At 45.2% G+C, this 21872-nt stretch overlaps 1 protein-coding gene across 1 annotated transcript in view; it reads right to left on the bottom strand.

The window, feature by feature from the left end:
• Window positions 1-21872, bottom strand: part of LOC138526111 (dual specificity protein phosphatase 22-A-like) — a 316886-nt gene that overhangs the window by 269431 nt on the left and 25583 nt on the right. Inside the window, exon 2 of the mRNA XM_069636482.1 lies at window positions 6670-6703. Coding sequence (XP_069492583.1) covers window positions 6670-6703 — 34 coding nt within the window. The remainder of the gene's footprint in view (window positions 1-6669; window positions 6704-21872) is intronic.

Here is a 21872-nt window from a genome sequence, read left to right as displayed (position 1 = left end):
GTTAGGTATTGATGCATTAAAAACGCTAGGGGCCACAATATATTGCTCCCCCCAGGGAGTGAGAATGACCATAAGCAAACCTATGAGTATGATAGGAGTAATGCAAACCCTGCCCCCGGAACTCCAAGACATCCCGAATGAACTATGGGCCACTCATGGGAATGATGTAGGAGTGTTGGATGTTTCCCCAGTAGTAATCAAACTAAAGCCTGGTGCCAGGTTGCCCAGGATAAAACAATATCGCATATCACACGAGGGAGAGCAGGCACTATATCAAATAGTACAGGACATGATACGATTAGGGGTGGTAGAGCCAACAAATGATAGCCCTTGTAACTCTCCGATCCTTCCAGTACACAAGAAAGGTGATGAAGCGGTACCCTATCGTTTCATTATTGATTTGAGGGAGATAAACAAAATAGTAGAACCCAGATATCCAGTTGTCCCTAATATTTCAAGTGTACTCACTTTAATTCCCAAAACAGCGAAATGGTTTACGGTAATTGATTTGAAAAATGCCTTCTTCAGCATTCCTATTGCCGAAGAAAGCAGGTACCTGTTTAGTTTCACTCTTCGAGATAGACAGTATCGATTTACTAGAGCCCCGCAGGGATATACAGAAAGTCCCGCCATATTCAGCCAAGCACTAAAAACACAGATGGATAACCTAGCCCTACCCGCTAACACTGCTCTGATACAATATGTTGATGATTTGCTATTATGTGCAGCCACCGAAGAGGAATGCCATTATGTGACCAGATTGGTGCTAATGCACTTAGCAGAGAATAAGCACAAGGTAGCCCTAGCCAAAATGCAGTATGTAAAACAAAAGGTCCATTATTTAGGCTTTGAGCTGTCCGAAGAGGGGCGAACCCTGTCTACTGATCGCATTGCTTTGATACAGTCCATAAAAGGTCCAGACACGGCAAAGGGTCTCCGAAGGATAATTGGTGTTTTATCCTACTGTAGGCACTGGATTCCTGAATTCTCTGTATTGATCCAGCCCATGCTAAAAGCCTTAAAAGAAGTACAAGAAATCGGCCCATTAGAATGGACACCTGAGATGGAAAAAGCCCTGACAGCTATGAAAGATGTTCTATGCCACGCACCGGCCTTAGGCACACCTGATTATACTAAGAGTTTTTGCCTTTTTGTTGATGAATAGGAAGGTTGCGCTGTGTCAGTCCTGACACAGGAACAAGGGGGTAAACAGAGACCATGTGCATATTTTTCTAGCACTCTGGACTCAGTAGCTCGAGGCCTACCCCCATGCATGAGAGCAGTAGCTGCAGCAGCGACAGCCCTAAAACAAAGTGCAGGTATCATCCTAGGGAGTGAAGTAACAGTAAAGGTTCCACATACGGTAGATGTTCTTCTGAATAGATTGCATACACAGCATTTGACTACAGCTAGACTCACACAGTATGAGATGATCCTGTTTGCCAGTAATGTAAAAATTGAACGGTGTAACACTTTGAATCCAGCGACACTGCTTCCTTTGCCCACCTCACCTGATGACATTAGGCATGATTGTGTGATCCAAATGGAAGAACACACTAAGGGTAGAGCAGACCTGCAAGACACCCCGCTGGTTGATAATGAGGGTATATTATTCTGTGATGGTTCCTGTTTCAAACTGCCAAATGGGGAGACAACAGCAGGGTATGCAGTAACTACAGGGGAACGGTTGATTGAGAGTGGGAAAGTGTGTGAAAAATCGGCCCAGGCAGCAGAATTAATTGCGCTAACGAGAGCATTAGTGTTAAGCAGCGGTATGAAAGTGACAATTTATACTGATTCAGCCTACGCTCATGGGGTGGTTTCCAGTTTTGGTAAACTCTGGGGAGAGCGTGGGTTTTTAACCTCCCAAGGTGATACTATTAAACATGCCCGATTGATTGCTGAATTATTGCAAGCCCTTACGCTGCCCAAAATGGTGGCCGTAGTGAAGTGCTCAACTCATAAAAAAACACTGGATTATGTCACGCAGGGAAATTCTTTGGCTGACCAGATGGCTAAACTAGCTGCCACAAGGGACACTCGGTGGGAAGCCCGACAGCTCATAGTGGGGAGGGATGTGACTATGGAAGGGACGAAGGAGCGCGTAAAGGAAATCCAAGCAGATGCAACCATTGAAGAAAGACTATCTTGGCACAAGGATGATCAATATGAGGAGACGGTAGATGGGCTATGGGCACATACCAAAACGAACACCTGGGTACTACCTGACGCATACTTACCTGTGATAGTGAGCGTGGCTCATGGTCCAACCCACGTTAACGCAAGAACTATGGAAGAAGTTTTAAGTACTGTGTGGTACAACAAAAGATTGGGAATGTATTGTCGCCAATGGGCAAAACAATGTGAAATATGTGTTTTATATAATGTGGGGAAAGGTGTACCGGCCCCGGCGGGCCACAGTAAGTTACCCACCTGCCCTTTTGAGGTGGTGTATATGGACTTTATACAGCTGGAGCCTGTAAATAAACATTCCTACTGTTTGGTGATGAAATGTGGGTTCTCAGGATGGGTGGAAGCATATCCCCTGCGGGACAATAGTGCCACCTCCACAGCACAATGCATAGTGAAACACTGGGTGCCCTTGTATACGGTCCCCAGATATCTATGGTCTGACAATGGGACTCATTTTACTGGTGAAGTAGTGAGCAAAGTTTGCAAGGCCCTTGGTATTGATCAACGTTTCCACGCAGTTTTTCATCCTCAATCAGCTGGGATTATAGAGGGCACAAATAAGGTACTGAAGAACAAACTGGCAAAGGCTTGTGCTGAAACGGGACTGAAATGGCCAGATGCATTGCCTATTGCATTATTGAGTATGCGTACTATGCCTAAGCGTACCCATGGTTTATCTCCTTTCGAAATTGTTATGGGGCGCCCACCAAGTATTGGGACCCCCATATCACCTAAGAGATTGTCTGAGCAAGCATGGCCTGCATTACAACAGTACTGTATTGGGTTAACTAATAGACTGATTTCTATTAATGCACAGGTGAACGCAGTAGCTCCATCTCCTTTGATAGGAGAAGGTCACGACGTGCAGCCCGGTGACTGGGTTGTTATAAAAGCCTTCGATCGCACCAGCGGACTGCAACCCAGATGGAGGGGCCCGTTTCAGGTGCTCCTCGCGACACAAACTGCGGTAAAAGTTGATGGCAAACCGCACTGGTACCACGTGAATCACGTCAAGAAGACGCTTCCATTACTGATTCCTCCGGAAAAGGGAACCAACCAACCCCAGGTTGCAACAGTACTGCCAGACGCCATTAGTAGGTGTGCCCATCGTCTCCGATCCCGTGACGTGTATGTGCCAAGCAACGTGTAAGGACACTGTTTTGAACTTTGATCATTAGGGAGATGAACATTTGGACTCTCTTGTTGGTTTTAGCAGAATTGTGCCTTACTGAAGACGACGGGCTTGTAGCCTGAAGGGCCTTCGGCGTTCCCCTCCTGGGACAGGCACTACGAGACGTGGGACAGATCGGATGAAGGTTTTCAGTGAGACCTACCACTATTAGAGTAATAAGGACACTGGTGCTTTAAATAGGGGATATTGCTATATCGCTAGGTTGCAACTGATATACGCTGTATACTGAGCCATATACTGAACTATGTCTACACCCGTGTATGCTGGTTTAGTCCCTGAACGGATAAGTGTATGCTCCTCAAACACAGAAGGTAAGAGGAAAATACCAGTTTGTACCACAAGAGGCAAAATTTTGTTTTCTGTATGCACGATAGTAGTACTAATAGCATTTGCCATAATATTCTGGTATCTGGAACATCCATCTAGATATGAATTAAAGAACCTGTTGCCCGAGTCAAATGAAACAGGGAGAACAGATTGGGTCAAGAGCAGGAATCGAGATGCCTATGACCAACACGACCCGGAAGACTATGCTAAAAATGAATACGTGAAGATAATAAACACAACATATGGGGTAGTGAATAAAACTGATTGCTGGATCTGCACCCACATGCCCCGACATAGCAGTGAAGGCATCCCAGTGTACGCATCGCCAGTTACTGAGGATGCCGGGTGTACATTAATTTACATGAGAATAGTGTCAGCACAGCAATACATGATACCGAATACCGCTTGTTATGTTAGAGGAGAGAACAAAACCCTTCTAAAGGAAAAGATACGCTATAAAATCAAAACTGAGGGAATCGGGCTTGCACCTGCTATGGTACAGATAGTAAGAGAACCTCCTCCCCCTATCACCATCACACAAGAGTTTAGGCCAAAGAATATATGTTTTAAGAGGAGCGCAAGAGGTAATCAAAGAATGATCTCGGGGTGCAGTCAAATGGTGAATCTAAATAACTACACTAAGGGATTGTTACAGATTGAAGGACATGCCTACGTCTGTAACAAGAGGGCTTATTTGTGGTTAGCCAAAGATTTTGTTGGGGTATGTTACATAGCCAGAATAATGCCGGCTGTGATGGTATATGCCCCGTCTACTCTGCATAAAGAAATACACAGCAGAAATAAACGAGCAGTAAACCCAAAAATTCCTACGTATCAACCTACAGGATGGGAAACGTTTATAGATCTGATGGGGGTCCTGGTTCCTCCAGCGGGCATCTTTATGAACAGTCAAGAAATCCAAAAGCTAAACAGGGCCCTTGAGTTCGTAATCGAAGAATCTGCAGACTTAATGGAAAACATCACTTATGAAATGAAAGCAATTCGGCTAGTGGCTCTCCAAAATAGGTATGTCTTAGACATACTCAGTGCAGAAAGGGGCGGAGTCTGTTTTTTGGTGGGATCCCAATGCTGTGTTTACATACCAGAAGGGAGTACAGGAATCCTGGATGGAGTAAACAAACTGCATAAAGTGGCGGATAGCATCCACCAGGAGGAAGGGTCAGGAGATAGCTGGTGGATGAAGCTCCTGAAAGAAATTGGATGGCAACTTCTTACGCCTATACTGGTTCTAGCGGCAATAGTTGTAGGAATTTGTCTCTGCATCCAATGCTTCCCGGTATGTGTGTCGTGCTGTGTTTCCATGTGTTCTTCCAGCATAACGCGCCTAAATCCAATGGATAAAAGCCATGTACAACAGGAATTTTTTGACATGGGAGGCCTGGAGAAGATTATGGTACATACAGTATGCGATGATGTTGCTTTCCTGCCATCTGCTTATGCTAGGACTGTTTAGATTGATGCTCAAGTGTGAGCAAAGGGTGGATTGAAGGTACGCATACATATGTAATGTTGTGCTCACACTTGGAGTTTGTACTAATCACCATATGTGTTAAAAGAATGTACCCTTTGTTAAAAGAAGAGGCCTTCTCTTTATACAGCGACATTTAAGACCTGCTGACCTGGCAAGAACTTGTTTTTAACAGAAGAATTGTGTTTGGTCACTGTATGTCGAAGCATGCTGAGCCTGCTAAAACTATCTGCAGATTACGGGTGGAGAAGGAATGAGTAAGCACAGCCTCGTGCACAGAGATAAGGACACAGAGGGGCACGAGAGAGAGCGAATAACAGATAACAGGAAACCACAATAGCAGATGTTGAACTGTTGACCGTTGATGCAAAGTCATGACTGGGAGGAACCGCCTTGTGGTGGACATAATCTATGTGCAGCAATGTATGACAATGTAAAACAGATGGGTATAAAAGGACCACGATGTGCAGGGGAAAGGGCGGCACTTTGACGACTTGCTTTGCGAGACGGTTGAACTTGTGGCCCATTCGCGAATGCTTGTGTGTTAATAAAGCAATGTTTACTCAACTCTTTTCTGTTTGAGTTTTTATAGGGTCCCTTTTGTACTGATTATGGTGACGGCGAGAAATCGCACCCACACATGTGTGATACATTCACAAAAAGACAGGGACTATAGTGGATTGACCTTTTTATCAAAAACATTTGTTTTGTAATACTGGTACACATAGTTTACACACAAATTTTGTTTCTTTTCCAGGGTCACACAACAAGACAACACAAGGTCCTGAGGAAGGTGATTTAATTACAATACCGCCGAAACGTCCAGATCACAGCACGGTGTACATGAGCCGCCTGTACAAAACATTAAATAAGAAAAATTCTTCCCGTATAATTGGAGATGTAGACCCTGTTTGATTACAAATGTTACTTAATGTTCATTTGGGTGTTTAGTGGGTATCACAACACGTGTTTTTGAGACGTTTTATTTGAATTTGATTTTAAATGCAATGTTTTGCACGGTAGGATCTTCAAAAAGTCATAAGTTACCTACGCAAGTATGACAAGCAAGCTGCAAAATTCATTGAGGATATTTAATCTTAGTGTTTTGGAAATGTTATGAATAACACTATTCTTTGCACGAAATAATTGATGCAACAACAACAAAACAAAAAAATCAAAAAGAAACATGCAAATACAAATTGATACATTGGTTGATAGCATTTAATTCGGGGTAACTCATTGGCATGTATTGCAATAAAAATAGATAGAAATTGAAATGTAAGCGAGAAATGTGGGTACACCTTTGTGAGAAACAGTATGCCAACCCCTATGTACCCAGCTGTAGGAGTTTCCCTTATGTATTGGTGTAAGTGGCATTCCCATGGCTGTCTGGTTAGTTCTCTAGTCTGTTGCTGCATCTTTAAAACCAGGCAGTGTGTTCTAAAAATCCATTATCAACATAACTCACCTCTAATGTTGCCAAGGTACAGCCCAGCAGCGATCTGAAAACACAAGAAGAAACATGATTAGGAAACAGGACTTCTTTGGGCATAACATCGCCAGCACTGGAAATGTATGTGTCGTTCCATGGCTTTGGAACTGTGATGGTCTTTTTAACCAGCCAAGACGTAACAGCCACCAACTCTTGCGAACTAGCAAGTGCAACTGTCAAATACTATGGTGGACCTAGGGCTTGCGTTACAAAATCCATTTGAATTCTCCTCAAATCACGGCAATACGTAACAGGGTAGTATTAACTATATGTGATGCTACTTAACACAAGAACTAAAACAAAACCTCGTTATTTACTGTTGTCGCATTACAGCTATGAAAAACCAAAATGATAATGGGCAGGGGTTTACTGTCACAACTGTAAATAATAATTTCACTCTGCCTTCTGCGCGTCTCCTCAGATAAGTGCCATCAAACGTTGTTTTTATTCCGAGCCCCCACTTGAGTAAAACTATTGTGGCCTAGCTACCCCAAAAGTCTTATATTTTCTATTTAATGCAATCACCATACTCCCTTTTTTGACGAGCCTCGCGCCGCCCTAAGGACATCTTTCGGGCACCATTTAGGAAGGCCAGTCCCACAGTTTGAAGACCACTGCCTCAGATCGAGGAACTCTGGGTGCCGCCTCTCATCTGGACTAGGATCATGCTTGGCAGGAGATTTGTCTCCTTGGCTTAAAGTGCCAAGCACAGTGCTGCTTCTGCTGATGCCAGCGTGGGACCAGCTACAGACATAAAGCTTCTCACAAATGCAGAAAGACACTGTAGATCATATGTCACTGCTCTTCAGCAAGAGAAAAGTATTCTGGGAGCCAGGGAGAGGGAGGCATTGTGAGACTTCCCTTACAGTGAACAATGCTAGTGAAGACCTTGAGGAGGTGTTTGTAGAGTCTAAGGAGGAGGATACTGGGCCTCATTATGAGGTTGGAGGAAGCCATGGCTACCGCCAAACTCGGGTCCGGCTCCGGGTCCCGCGAAAGGGGAATTACCGGGCCATTCCGACTTTGGCGGGCCTGGTAATTCCCCTTTCGCGGGACCCAGTGCCGGTATGTCCCCATTCCCATTTGAGCCCCGATAGTGCTCAAGGGGAATGGGGAGGATGGTAGCAGCGATACTGTCCATAACAGTACCGTTGCTATCCAGTTCGGCTCACGGGTGCCGCTCTGCACGCCTGGTCTGACCAGGCGTGCAGAGCACAACCTGTGAGCAGAACTCATAATGTGGCGGTACAGTGAGAACGGCACCAGCAGCACTACCGTCGCCGGTATCACTGTACCACCACTGTTGTAATGAGGCCCATTGAGTTTAAGTTTAACAACATCTTCAGGAGGCGTTCGCAAGCTATAAGGAGGAGGTTGGTAAGAATAAGGAAATGGCTGGTGAGATGGAGGAGGGGATTAGTGAATATCAGGAAGAAGAGGTAGGAGGAGAACACTGGGAGGCTGTATGAGGAGAATGTCAAGCGTTGTCAGGAAGAGAACTTCAGAAGATGGCAGGAGGAGATCTACAAGAGCTGGCCGGTGGAAAACATCAGAATGTGGCAGGAGAGTGTCAAGACGGTGTTGGAGAAAGATGGAGAATTCGGAAGGGCAATGTTAGACGATTTTGGGGAGGAGGTTGTAATAAACAAATTCAGACTCCAGGGGGAGAGAAGTCATCCATGTCAGAATGTCAGTAGGAGGTGGTAAGAGAAACACAGCACTTGCAAGAACATCAGGAGGAGGTGGTAGAAGAAGGGAAAGATGATTGTGAAGGTCTTCGGGAGGAGAGTAAAGACAGTCAGACCAGGAAGGTTCCAGTGTTGTCCCTATGCAGGTGTTAAAGGCAGAGGAAGACATAAGCATACCGCAGGGAGTTTACCTCAGACTTACAGAAGCAAGGGACAGGAATGGGACCAAGACTCTAGGGCTGATGAACATGCAGACCCAGGACTTTCAGCCGTCATGTCGACCAGAAGGCCCTCATCATCCACGGGTCTGCCAACCACCAGAGGAGTGGTTTTCCCAAAAAGGGTAAACATCAGAAGAAGGGCAGGACACTTCCTTAGAAGAGAAAGTCCAGCACTAATTCTCCCCCCCGCCCCAAGGATGAATCTGCCTGACGGCTTCTCAGGGTGTAGGAAAGCCTAAAACTCAAGACTGACAGGAACTGCGGGAAGTATTCGGGAACCACATCAAGGCCATAATGCTAGGGTTTGGGAGCTTCTGGGAAACCCACACAGGAAGACTAATAATGGAAACCCATGTCCTGAAATAATGAGGAACCTTTTCGTTTGAGCACTGGTTTCCAAGAGGGAGCCCTTTATTTTGATTAAATTCCAGAAGTATTACCAAGACTCTAGAGAATAGCCAACCTGATAACTGTAGTTGGTTTAGGCTCATCCTGTTTGTTGTTTTGGCCATCATTTGTGCATGTATACGAAATTAACATTTTGTTTGCGTGGTTTGGTCTGTCCTATAGGTTGATCCTTTGTCCTAATTAACGGAGGTGAAATATTTATTGGGTGTTGGAGAGCAGGGAAAACATAGGTGATAAATAGGTTGTGTGCGGCTGGCAGGAAGCCAGGTATTTATTGCATATTGGTGTGGGAATGGCACATGAAGAAAGTGGGTGAGTATGTGTCATGCACACAACACTCACCACACACCAGTCGAGGCATGTACCGCTGTCCGCATCCCCATGGCACTGATCAATATCCCACACAGAAAGAGGCTCCTATGTTCTTTCATTGCGTGCCCGCCTGTAATCATGCGACTCCTCACCAATCACGTGACATGCAATGACACACATCATGAAGCCTAAACATCGGGCTATTTAAATGCCTCTTGTTCCTCGCTCTCTACTGCACATCCCGAGATCCTGGAAGGAAGCAAGGTTCATCGTATTCTCAATGGCCGGCAAACAACTGGGGGATCCAGCAAACGACCGCCCATCAGCCTGCTCTCTGGACTATCAAGGCCCCTGGAGAAGGTCCTCCTGGCCCACCACAGGGATTTAGCATCCGAAAGAAATATACTACTGAAGGAACAGTTTGGATTTCGAAAGGAGCATGGAATGACCCATCAGCTGCTGGGAGTGGTGGACACATCAGCGACAGATTCAACAACAGCAAGTCCACGGGAATCATCTTCCTAGATGTCTCCAAAGCATTCAACCGGGTCTGGCACAATGGACTGCTACATAAGATGATTGGCCTGGGTTTTCTGAACTACCTGGTGAAGACAATGTTAAGCTACCTAAGTTACGGCACCTTCCATGTTGCCATGCGGTCTGAGATGTCCTCATCACATTCCATCCGAGCAGGGATACCTCAGAGATTGAACCTTGGACCCTTCTTGTTCAACATCTTCACCAATGCCAGCCTGACAGATATCAACAAGACCAACCTGGCACTGTATATGGATGATGCTGCAGGCATCTCCCAGTTGTTCAGTGAAAAGGAAGTGGCGAAGAACCTACAAGCTTCATTGGATGCCCTCTCGACATGGTACAGCAATTGGTGGATAGAACTCAACATCAGCAAGACAACTGCCACACTGTTCACCCGAAATAAGATCAAGGAACGCCCACATCAGCCTCAAAGGGGAGACCAAGTGGAGAGAAGTAGGCACTACTTGGGTGTGACCCTGGACAGCAAAATGAACTGTTGAAGTGGGAGGCAGGCCAAAATGGGGGAAGGTAGTCTGGAAGACCATAGTATTGGACCAGGGAGTCAATAGACCCGGTTGGGGGGGGGGGGTGTTGTGTACGCAGATGGTGTAGGGCCCCCCTCTGCAATAACAGACAGGCTACTCTGAAAAGTAGGAACACAACAAAGGAACCAAAGTCATCTTTGCAGAAAACAGGAACAGATTTATTAAAGGAAGAGGAGTAAACTCATTACCAGCAGGATAAATTAGACATGCTGGACTATCTAGACATGCCCACTGGAATGGAACTTGGGGGGGTACCCTTGGATGCAGAGGGGGGACCCCAAGGGAAAACGGGAAGTGTTGGAGAGGGAGTTGAAGAAGGGAGCCGCTATAGACAGTGAGGGGGGAAAAGAGAGAAAGAAGGGCGAGAGAATGAAAGGGAGAGATCACAGAGGCACAGATAGAGACACACAGGGAGAGAAAGACACAGAGAGGGAGACTGGCACATAAACACAGGGAGAGGGAGACAGGCACAGAGACACACAGAGAAAGGGAGACATGCAAAGAGACACAGGGAGAGGGAAAGAGACAGAGCAAGACAGACACAGGGAGACAGGTACAGAGAGAGAGAGAGCGAGAGACAGGGGCAGATACACAAAGAAAGAGTGACTGGGGCAGAGACACAAGGAGAGAGAGAGAGACAGGGGCAGAAGCACAGAGAGAGAGAGAAAGGGGCAGAGGCACAGAGAGAGAGAAAGGGGCAGAAACACAGAGAAAGAGACAGGGGGAGGGGCAGAGAGGCCAGGAGCCCTACTGGTGGAAATTTAGAGCCGTTTGAGAAGGAAAGGGTGGGGAAAGAAGGAGAGGAAAGACAACAGTACCTGATGAAGGGGCCTCCTGAGCTCTACTGCCCCTGACAGCCCACCACCACCAACAGCCAAAGAGCAGACAAGAGTCCTTTCTCCACAGGCTTATATAAGGTTGTTGCTCTTGCCCACTCCAGGGCCAGCCACCCCCGCACCCACGAACACATGTGCAACTGGTTTGTTTGGCTGTTGCCCGGGACATGTATTTGGGTGGTTTCCTGGTGAGATGGGGTGCAAGGCTGGGCACACATTTTCAGGTAATTACAGGGAGTAGGACAAGTGTCCTTCTACAGCCCGTCTCCATCCATTCCCACAATAGGGGAAACTAGATTCTGTGTGATTTACAGGTTAGGGGAGATTAAAATTATAATGTGCGGGACAGTTGTGGCCCCTATGGGAGATTAATTGCAGAACTTGGGAATGGAGGAGGTTCAGAAAGGGTGCAAGATGTCAGGGGCTATCTTGTTGACTTGGCAGAGAGCAGGATAATTACAGGCTGTAGGACAAGCGGCTTTCCACAGCCCCCCACCCATGATGGACACAACATCTGGATCTCGTTTTGCAGGGCTCAGAGAGGGTTCATGCCAGGACAAAGGGGAGATAGGAATTATAGGGAGGGGGCAAGTGGGAGGAAGAATTGAACGGGTCCGGTCACTGGCTGCAGCTGAGCAACAAGTAGAACTGGTTCTTGATGGGATCATGGCTTGGGTCCACAACCCCCTGCACACAGGGCAGGGGACACAGAGGAAAATACATTTGGGAAAGAGAAATCACCTAATACTTTGGAAAATTAAGTTGTGCAATACATTGTATACAGTGGGGAAATTAAAAATCATGTACTACATTGAAAATCGGAAAAATACAGGAAACCCAAAGTAAACAGGAAGGGATATAGAAACTGCCCTTTCCACACAACAGGTGAGCCATATCGAGAAGACTCTGCAGGAGGCATCAGCAAAGCTGGCAGCGTTGTACCTACTCCTGAAGACCAAGTTGATGCCCCTCTGGACAAAGATCAATGTCTATAAGGCGCTCATCAGACACACCCTGACGTATGCCTCCCCAGCATGGATGACCTGCCAGCAGCAACACCAGATGATTCTTCAGAAAGTCCAGAACAAGGCCCTGCGGATAGCGGCTGGAGCTCCACTCTTCACAAGGGCAGCTGGCCTTCTCAGAGAACTGGACATCGAGATGTCAGACGAACATCTAGCGACGCTGAGCAATAACTTCTGCCAAGGACTGCAAACCCCCTGATCAGAAGACTCACCGCCACCACTGCAAATTCTTTTGACTGATACCTGCAGCCCATCATGATGAAGGCCCTATGAAACCAGCCTTATTTTGACAGGTCCACACAGACCATGAAGAAATCCAGCCCACAACTACACACTCAACCCGAGAGGATGGAGTAATGAGGCTCAAGCCTCAGTATCCAATAATCACTTCTGATGGATAAAATCTGTCAGCAAGACCAAGAAGGAAGCGGCCGCTCTATACTTCTCAGCTGTTCCTCGAGTGACATGTTCTTGTATTTACTGTACCTGGACTTTGTGGATTCTGCCTTTTGCCTGTTTTTTTTTTTTACTTCTGGTTTGCCCCTTTGGATTTGTTAACACCCAGATTTAGTGACATTTGGAATTCTGCTGACTTTGGACTTCTGCCTCCTTGATCTATTTTGGTGCCTTCCTTGGATTTGATGCCCTGGACCATGATCCCCCCATTCCTATCTCTTTTCAAGCCCTTATGCATCCTGGGATTAGGTTCCTGTCCCTAGCTGTACCCTTGTTCCGACCAAGGTTAGGTTCCTCACCCCATTCCCTCATTAACCATCTTCCCTTCCCAGACCCAGCCTCAGTTACAGCACAGGTAAATACCATTTGGGATAAAGGTAGTGGGGATGTTTGCTGTAAATGTAACTGCTGATAACGTCTTCTTTTCTTGCAGCTCTATTGAGTACATGGCAGCACCGTCCTTCTCCACACCTGTTCCCCTATTGGTTGGTCAGGGATTCCGATGCCCCTTTTTCTTGTAATCCATAGGGAAGAAGGCCCTTAGTTCACCTGGGACCTCCATCATTACGGTATAGCTGGAGGCCAGTTAGTTCCTATATTTTATGGTGGGAAGCACTAAGACATGAGGAATTTGAGTTAGGCTGGGGATAGGCCCTCTCTTTTGTATTCTCAGAGCGATCAGGATACAACGCATCTGCGGAAGAGCAATCCTGCATAGTATCGGAGTGCTCCACAATCAGCCTGTCTTCCAATTTGCGAGTCCCTGCCAGTAAGTGAGGGTCTCCATACACACAAACTCACATGTGTCTGTTCTGGTTTGTATTCACATTTCTTACCACAGCAGCACTTACTGCCTTGGGGTTATCATGATTCACTTTTTTGCCCATTATGGGCAGAATGAGGGGAAAAGTGGAAAATAATTGGTTCCATAATGTCATTGACAAGAGAGAATTATGATGTTTATGATGTCAGAAGGCAAATGCCACTTGTCTGAAGGACATGGATTGAACTGCTTAAAGCTGGCCTGCTTTCATCCAGTCACCTGGGGATTTTTTTCCTATAAAAAAGAGGGGGTCTCCCACTCCTCCTTTGATTCCTGTGTAGACGTCAGCCCATCAAGACAAAATTGTTGGACCCTGCTAAGAGAGCAGTCCTTTCCAAAGTCCACCACTTGAGAGGTTAAGGCAGATGATCGAAGACAGAGATGAGTTCTTCTAGCTAATCATCCCGAGGGTACATTGAGATGACCTGTTACTGGAGGAAGACCCACCTCTCTGCCAGCTACTCCGGTACCCAGGACCTCACTGGAAGTGAAGCACCCATGCAGATATTTTTCAGCCTCCCTCATTTTTGGGAGAATGAGGGCCTATCTTCTACCTGAGCACCTTGATTGGGAACCACAGCAACTGAAGAAGCCAATCAATTAGTCTCCTGCATTGTGACTGTGTTCAGATGCATTCAAACCAATGGAATCTGTGGTGCACTTTTTGGCACGTCTTCAAACCCTTTGGACTACTGTTGCTACAACCTCTGAACAGTTTGCCACTACACCAGCTGAGCACATTGTTCTCTCGGCTCGAGCCAGAAGCTCACCACCATGGAAGAAATCAAACTACTGCCTGCCTCCCGTCAAACCCGGCTCAACGCTTGCTCCCTGTCTGGATTACTGATACTCACCGCCTCCAAACCGGATTTGAACTGCTAGCACAGTGGCAAGAAGACTTGTTTGATGCTGTTGAAGCATCAAGAAGAGCGAGAAGGTATTCTTGCATGCCAACTGCCTCCCAACCCCAGTCTATCTTTGGGCCCTAGAGACTGGTTAGGTCACACTTAATCCCCTTTCTCTCAAAAAAACATATCCTTTTACAAACATTGTGGAAATTGATTGCCTTTCACCCCGTTTCATTACCAAGAGGGCCTCGATCTCTTGCAAATTCTTTGATCTTTTCACAGGGGTGGGTTTTAGTAGTGTATTCTATTAAGTTATTTTGGTGTATGGTGTGTTTAAGGAAAGTATATATATGTTAATAGAACCTTGATTGGACATTGCTTTTATTTGGGACTTTGCTGCTTGGTTTGCTACAGTTTACCATTCACACCTCCCAAGAGTGTATATAGCCTGTCTTCAGCCCATCTTTCCACAAAAGGCCAATGATGCATGACTTTTATTTGTGCTTGTTTCACCTTTATGGTTGGGAACACTCTTGGCTTGTAGAAGTGTGAGGGCAGAGTAGGCGTTTTAGCCACTAGTCATTGTGTACTGCTGCAGCCCAGAAGTGATTTGGTCACAGCCCACATTGGAAACGAGTATTTGGATACTCAATGAATGCCAAAGTAGAATACTGTAATGCCCTCGAGGGGAGCCTGCCCCAGTACCTATTTCTAAACTTCAAAGGGTGCAGAATGCTGCCTTCAACTTATTTACAGTTTATGCAATGTTGATCATGTCCTTGCTGATATATCTTATTGCACTGGTTTATCTTATAAATGTGGTCCCTCTTTGGCCCACACTTAACTCTCTTCCAAACGAACACCCTATGTTTCGGGAAAAAAACATTTGATGTGCTAACTAACATCTCTTATGCATTCCTTCCTTTCGGCTATGTTCAAAAGGTGGCAGACACTTCTCAGTCAAGGCAGCTGAAATGTCGACCTCCACCGCCTCCACCCTTTTCTTTGCCCTCAGACCGTCCCAGTTGAAAACTCATTTATTGACTTAGGCAGCTAGAAATTCAGTGGCTAAAGACATTTGTGTATTAGCGTACTATATAAATGTTCAACATTATAAAACCCCTTTCTTCATAGACTACTTTTTTATTTCTGAGTGCTGGTTTTTAGACCTATAAAAAATGGTATGCATTTTTTAACATTTTACAATCTTTTGCCACACAGACAAGAGCTATCATCATGCCCTTATAAATCAATCACTACACTGGGGGTTCCTTCATCACTCACTTTCTTTTGTTATAATTTGTTCAAATTACAGGTGTAAAACTCAAATATTTTGTTAGAATCACAGTTTGTGTTCTAGTACAATGACATTGGCATTTGGTTGAATTATGTCTTTTAATTAGTTTAAAGTATTAGATAGCCTGTAATATTTCACATTTTTACCTGTTTTGTGGAGGCATGCCTTCATCAATTGGGGAGCATACTTTCATTATTCAAAAACATCTGTAGTACTTTTATGGTAATTTGCTTGCTTTCGGTGCATGTGGATCGGGCCTGTTGGCTATAAAAGTCCATATAAAACTGAACTTAAATATGCCTCAGATCTAATGAGGGTCCAGAGTTGCATTCGTTATTGGACAAAACCTCAATTAATTTTTAATATACTTAAAAATAACTCATCTTCAATTATTTCATTCATAATCATTCTATTAGAGTTTACATCAAATGTACATGAATTCAAAAGCAAAAGAGATCATTCATAGCATCAAACAGTAAATGAAACTGCTTGCTTTGGAACTGTTTTTTCCTTTTTTGAAGTGCGGGCCTAGTTTGTACTAAGTATTGTAGTGATTATTATCACTTGTATTGGTGGGAGCTTTATTGCGGTCCTTAAGTTATTGTTTGAGTTGTACTTGTTTTGGTGAATATTCTGTAAAAATCCTTCACTAATGTATTACAGTTCGGTTATTTTTAGATTAAAACATACAATTATTATTAATAATGTTGTGTTATTTGGAATATGAAACTTTGTTCTACATTTGAACAAGGTATTTTGATATCTGGCATGCTTGAAGCCTTTAAAAATTCAACATGTGCCATAATTAACTATCCAGTTACTGCAAATCCAAGATTTACTAAGTGGATGTGTGCTGCAAATAATGGAAATAAATTAAAGACAAACAGCAGTAGGTTTGGAAACACTGATCATGTGCAAAATCTCTTGTACATTTCTTACACTTTAACATTGTCAGAGATGTTAAACAGGAGAAAAGAACCAATGATGTGTGCAATGGCAACTAAGTGTTTCTCTAAAGAGGTGTTTTTTTCAGTGATTGCCTTCTTCCAAGTAAGAACAATGTACTACTCAAATATCAATTTTAAAGACAAATATTCCTGTGACTTTGTAGGATGTTGCTATGTTTTCCAAAGAAGCACCTTTCTCGTGCATATGAAGAAATGACCCCCCATATGCAGATTCTAAACTTTATACCAGAGAAAAGATAAGTAAAATATGACATTTTATATAGACTGCCAATTGTGGGTGTATTCAGGATTACAAATATATTACTATGTACATTGAAAAGCATAGTGTTTTGTGTTGGCTTACACATTGCCATTACAATAGATGTGAAAGGGCCTTTCAGTAATACAGAACCATAAGATAGACTGATTTGGCTTGTGGCTATTCAAGATACAATTATAGTAAAATCACTTACAGGCTCACTTGTTCACTTCTGCCCTGCATACAGGTCCCTGTGTGGCGGGTTGGGTTTGATTCTGACGGGATTTGCATTGACCATCTGGAATGTATAACCTGTGTTTGCTTTTAATCATGAAAAGCCCATTAAATCCACAGGACAAAAGGCTTTGGAAACAGGCCTTCTGAGTAATGAGCAGCCCCCAGCTTAGCAAGTCAATTTTGGGCTTGATATTCTTTGAAATACAAACTAAAATAGCAATCATGATGTTCAAAGGGAATAAGATCTGCAGTGACCAGAATGTCAGGCCTCTGATCAGACTACAAATAATACATTATTGAACTTAGTGTTGACCCTGCTTTCCATTAGGTATACCACATTCCTGTTCTAATGGAATGAGAACACATTTTAAAAAGCAGGAACAGATGGAATAAGGGACTTTGCAACTAAAAGCTGCGGGAAAGAACACCACCTGTTCCTCCTGGATGAGTGCTGATTATGTATGTTATCCGGAGAGGACAAGGTCTTATCCATGCATGAGAAAATTGGAACCAACTTCATCTGAGACAGACCTGCCTTCCTGAAAACGGGAGTAAGGGACCAGGTGAGGCCCTTTGAATGGCAATTCACTGGGAACACTAGAGGGCATCTGCTGGCTCAGCACCTTTAAAGAAATATTCAAAGTGAGTTTAAAAAGCCACAAATGTAATTAGATCATTTTCCTAGGCTCGTTGCCCTGTCATGTCCCTGGGCTTGGGTTGCAAGGGAATTGGTGTGGTGGTTACCACTGGAGTGCCCTTTCCAAATGGAATACCTTTATTTTATAGTGGGAAAATGCCCTGTGCCTTACATGAAGGCCGAGTGAAATTTGACTTTGTGTAGAACACGTAGCATGTCTGCGCAGAGAGTGCAGGGGCTGCTAAAACATTATTGATAGAATGAGAGTAGGGTATTGTAGTTGCTAGTGTGAGTTAGATCCTTTTTGATTGTACTTGAAGTGGATGGAGATTAAATGTAAATAAATGCCTAAATGGTTTTGTCTGTGCTGTGTAAAATAGCGAATGTTTTCCATCACTTACAGTGTAGCATTTTATAAGTTATATTTTAAAAGTACCCTAGGTGTCTTCACAGATATACTCCACATTGGGCTGTGGTTAGAGGTCCCTGCATCATAGCCTAATTAATAAATTACTGATATGTTGTATTCTGTGAAAGCTATAGATATAAGTAAATGGGTTGGGGAAAGGGAGTTAGCCACCCGAATGTCATTCACAGGGAAAATAATCCAAATATAGAAATTCCCTCTCCTCGCTCTTGACATTGCACAGTTATCCGGTTTGTGAAGTAGGGGGAGGCCCTCATTCTTGTATTAGAAAACACAAAGCATGTTCTTATCTAGGGTGAGTGGAATGCACCCTGTGTGTTCCAAATTATTTGTCTTGTTTTTTAGACCCCCATACTGCAGAATTCTGAGTTCTGTGCATTGTAGCCTAATGAAGAAATGCTTGATGCTGTGTGATCAGTGAGAACCATAGATATGATCAATCAATATATGTTTATTCAGATAAAAACAAAATCCATTAAACAAGCACCGAATACACACAATAAAATACAATAAATTCAGAAAAAACTATTTACAAAACTAATTTCACAATGTTTTGTAAAAATCAATTAAATATAAACATGAATTCATGCTTAACTCAAGAAAATCAAAATCGGTTCACAATGGAGTATTAAAAAAAGTCGGCAGAGCCCAAGCCACATACAGCAAATCAGCTAAAAGCAAATAAAATAAAGCAGGACGACACGGTCTAAAATTCAACTGCCTTAGCACAGGAAGAATTGTAGCTTACCTAATGTTTCCCTGAGCGGGTCAGAATATCACCAGATGCAAAACATCTTCAACTGCATACCCACACAATGGGCAGCTCGATGCGTTCATCAAGGAAACCTTCCCATCTTACAGTATTTAGCTCTTAACATTAGGCAGTTAAAGCGAGCCCGAGTTATCAACCAATGGTCAATTTCTGTATAACTCAGTGTGTGATCGTGCTTTATAGAATCCACTCTGCTGATTGCTGAAAGCAATCTATTTGCATTAACCCACAGTTCTTTGGACTCACGCTGTTCTTTAACTGCAAGGCTAAAGAAGTTCTTATAAAAGATTTTTTGTGCAATAGGCAATAAAGTGCCTTGCAGAAAAAGTGCTGGTGCATTCAACTGTAATAGGTGGTGCTAATGAAAGATTGCCAAGGAATTTTGTGCCAATCCTCCGTGGCTAATAAAGCATTGATAATAAAATGGGTCAAACCCGCATTGACATTAGACCATATGCAAAGCCAGTGAAGAATTGGGGCCAGATGCCAGACATCTTCTAAAAAGCCAGCACCCAACTGCATAACTGGGTGCTGACCCTGAGAGACCCAGCAATTTTTTGAAAATCTTCTGGGTCGCATGACCCCATAAATAGATGCTGCCTTTGTCTGAACCTCATAAACCTTTAAAATCATGCTGAGGGTTGACCTTGGCACATAACAATAAAACGTGAGACCACCCAAACATTGGCTCATCTTGACCTTATCTTGATTTATATGAGCTAGGCCAGTTACCACAGAGGAAAATCGCATTCCCAGATAGTTGACTTCCTGAACCCTCGGGATAACTGCTCCATTGCATACCATCGGATTCATTTTCACCACCTTTCTTCCCTTCGCACCGGCCATCACTGCAGATTTAGAGGTGTTTATCTTGCGGCCCAAAGCACTCATGAAATCAGCATACACCTGAATCAGCTTTAAGAGTTCATTAGGCGTGTGGGCAATGAGGACTCTGTCGTCAGCGTAGGCCAAGATCGGAAAGGCCCTATCTCCCAATCTAGCAGAATCAACCTCGAAGTCCACCAGGGCTCCATGCAAATCATTAATATAAAGAGTAAAAAGGACCGGTGCCAGAACACAGCCCTGGCAAAGCCCCAGGTTGACGTAAAAATAAAAAGTCTGTACATTGCCCTGCTTCCCCCTTAACGCACACAAGCCCGTGAATTGGCTGTAACACCGACAATATCTCCCGTGGGCAATTCATGGACCCAGCCACCGCCCCTAGATTTGCTTGTTTACTTTATAAAAAGCAGTGCTCTTGTCCATGAATGCCAGGAAGATGGATTCACCCTTCATTAAGACCAAATGCATCACCAGCAAATAACGATTCAAGGCCTGATCAACAGTGAAACCCCAGGCCTAAAGCCAAACTGTATATCCGACAAGGGGGCGTGGCTTGGACGGCCATGTAAGAGGTCGCACTCTGGAGGAGCTCCGCTGATCCTGTTTTGATCCTGATGGAGGGGTACGTCCACGGGGGCCGGCGGTACGTTGAAAATCGATGTCCAGGTGTGTGAATGCCACCACTACATCCTGTGAAAGTTTGGGACGTTCAGAAGGCTTAGAAATCGAAATAATTGTGATTGACTGGGACGAGCCCTGAACAGGCGGACTAGACAAAATGGCGGCGACACGTTGCGAACACCGAGGATCATGAAGTCAGTGTCGCGATCACGAGTGCTGGACCTTTGCGTCCCTTTGCTCGGAGACTAAAACACATGAGCGCCGCCTAGGACGCACGGTGGCCCAGCAAGCGGGAGTGCCGAACGGATGTGGCTGTAACGACAGGACCGTGGGCCTGGTGGTCGGAGTGCTCCGGGCGTGTTGGATGCCCCATGGTGTGGTAGGCCAGGCTTTGGACGTTGGGTGGCGTGACTCCCCCTCAGTGACTGGCGGGACGGGCCCCCGCCCGACTCATACAACATTATGACCACGAGAGGTGTGAAACCCAAGGCCAAACAGCCCACGATGGAGGCTTACGCCAAGTCCCCCCCAGGGGCGGAAGGAGGCAAGATCAAAGAGACCCCTGTGACGACCGCGGAGTCACCTGGCACGATACAGGAGGTGCTGGCGGCGATTGCGGACTTAAAAGTGTCATGGGAGACCAAGCTGGGCCTCGCCATGAAAGAGCTACAGGAAGGCTTAAACCTCAAGATCGGTGCCGTCCAGGAGGAGGTGAATCTGCTTAGGCTGGATGTGAGGGCGGTCTCGGAACGCGCGGGGGCCATCGAGAAGGAGACGGCCACAAACACAGCAGATTGCGCTGCTCATAAAAAGGAGCTACACGCCCTTGTGCAACGGGTGGGCAACCTGGAGGACAGAGCGGAGCAGGCGGAGGGACGTGCCAGACACAACAATATCCGTATCGTGGGCCTACCTGAAGGAACTGAAGGGCCAGACCCCACGGAATTTGTGGAATCCATGCTTTTGCAGGAGATTACCGGCGGGGTACTGACCCAGGGGTTTGCAGTTGAGAGAGCTCATAGGGCCCTAACCAGGAGGCCGCCTCCCGGGGCCCCCCCCGCGGCCGGTGATCGCGAAAATTCTGAACTACCGTGATCGCGAAAAGATTCTTGAATTCTTTCGAAAAGGGGGAACATTTGACAGAGGATCGGCCAAGATTACGGCCTACCCTGACTACACGCTACAAGTACAGCGGAGTCGGATGCACTTCGGAGCGGTGAAAAGGAGACTTCGTGAAGCTAGCCATCGTTATATGCTACTCTACCCGGCCAAATTGAAAGTCTTCTACAGAAGCAGATCCCTGTTTTTCGAAACACCAACTGAGGCGATGGACTGGCTAGACGCGCTGGGCAGTCCTCAAGAATCAGGCATTCAGGCAGAGCCTACGGAAGATAAGTAGCTTATGGCTGGGCCGCCTGGGGCAACGGGGCCGAGACA

This window comes from Ambystoma mexicanum, chromosome 1q (genome assembly GCF_040938575.1).
Source record: "Ambystoma mexicanum isolate Mex_15411 chromosome 1q, UKY_AmexF1_1, whole genome shotgun sequence".
Taxonomy (NCBI): domain Eukaryota; kingdom Metazoa; phylum Chordata; class Amphibia; order Caudata; family Ambystomatidae; genus Ambystoma; species Ambystoma mexicanum.
The sequence above is the reverse complement of the archived record's forward strand: the minus strand, read 5'-3'. Positions and strand labels throughout refer to the sequence as shown.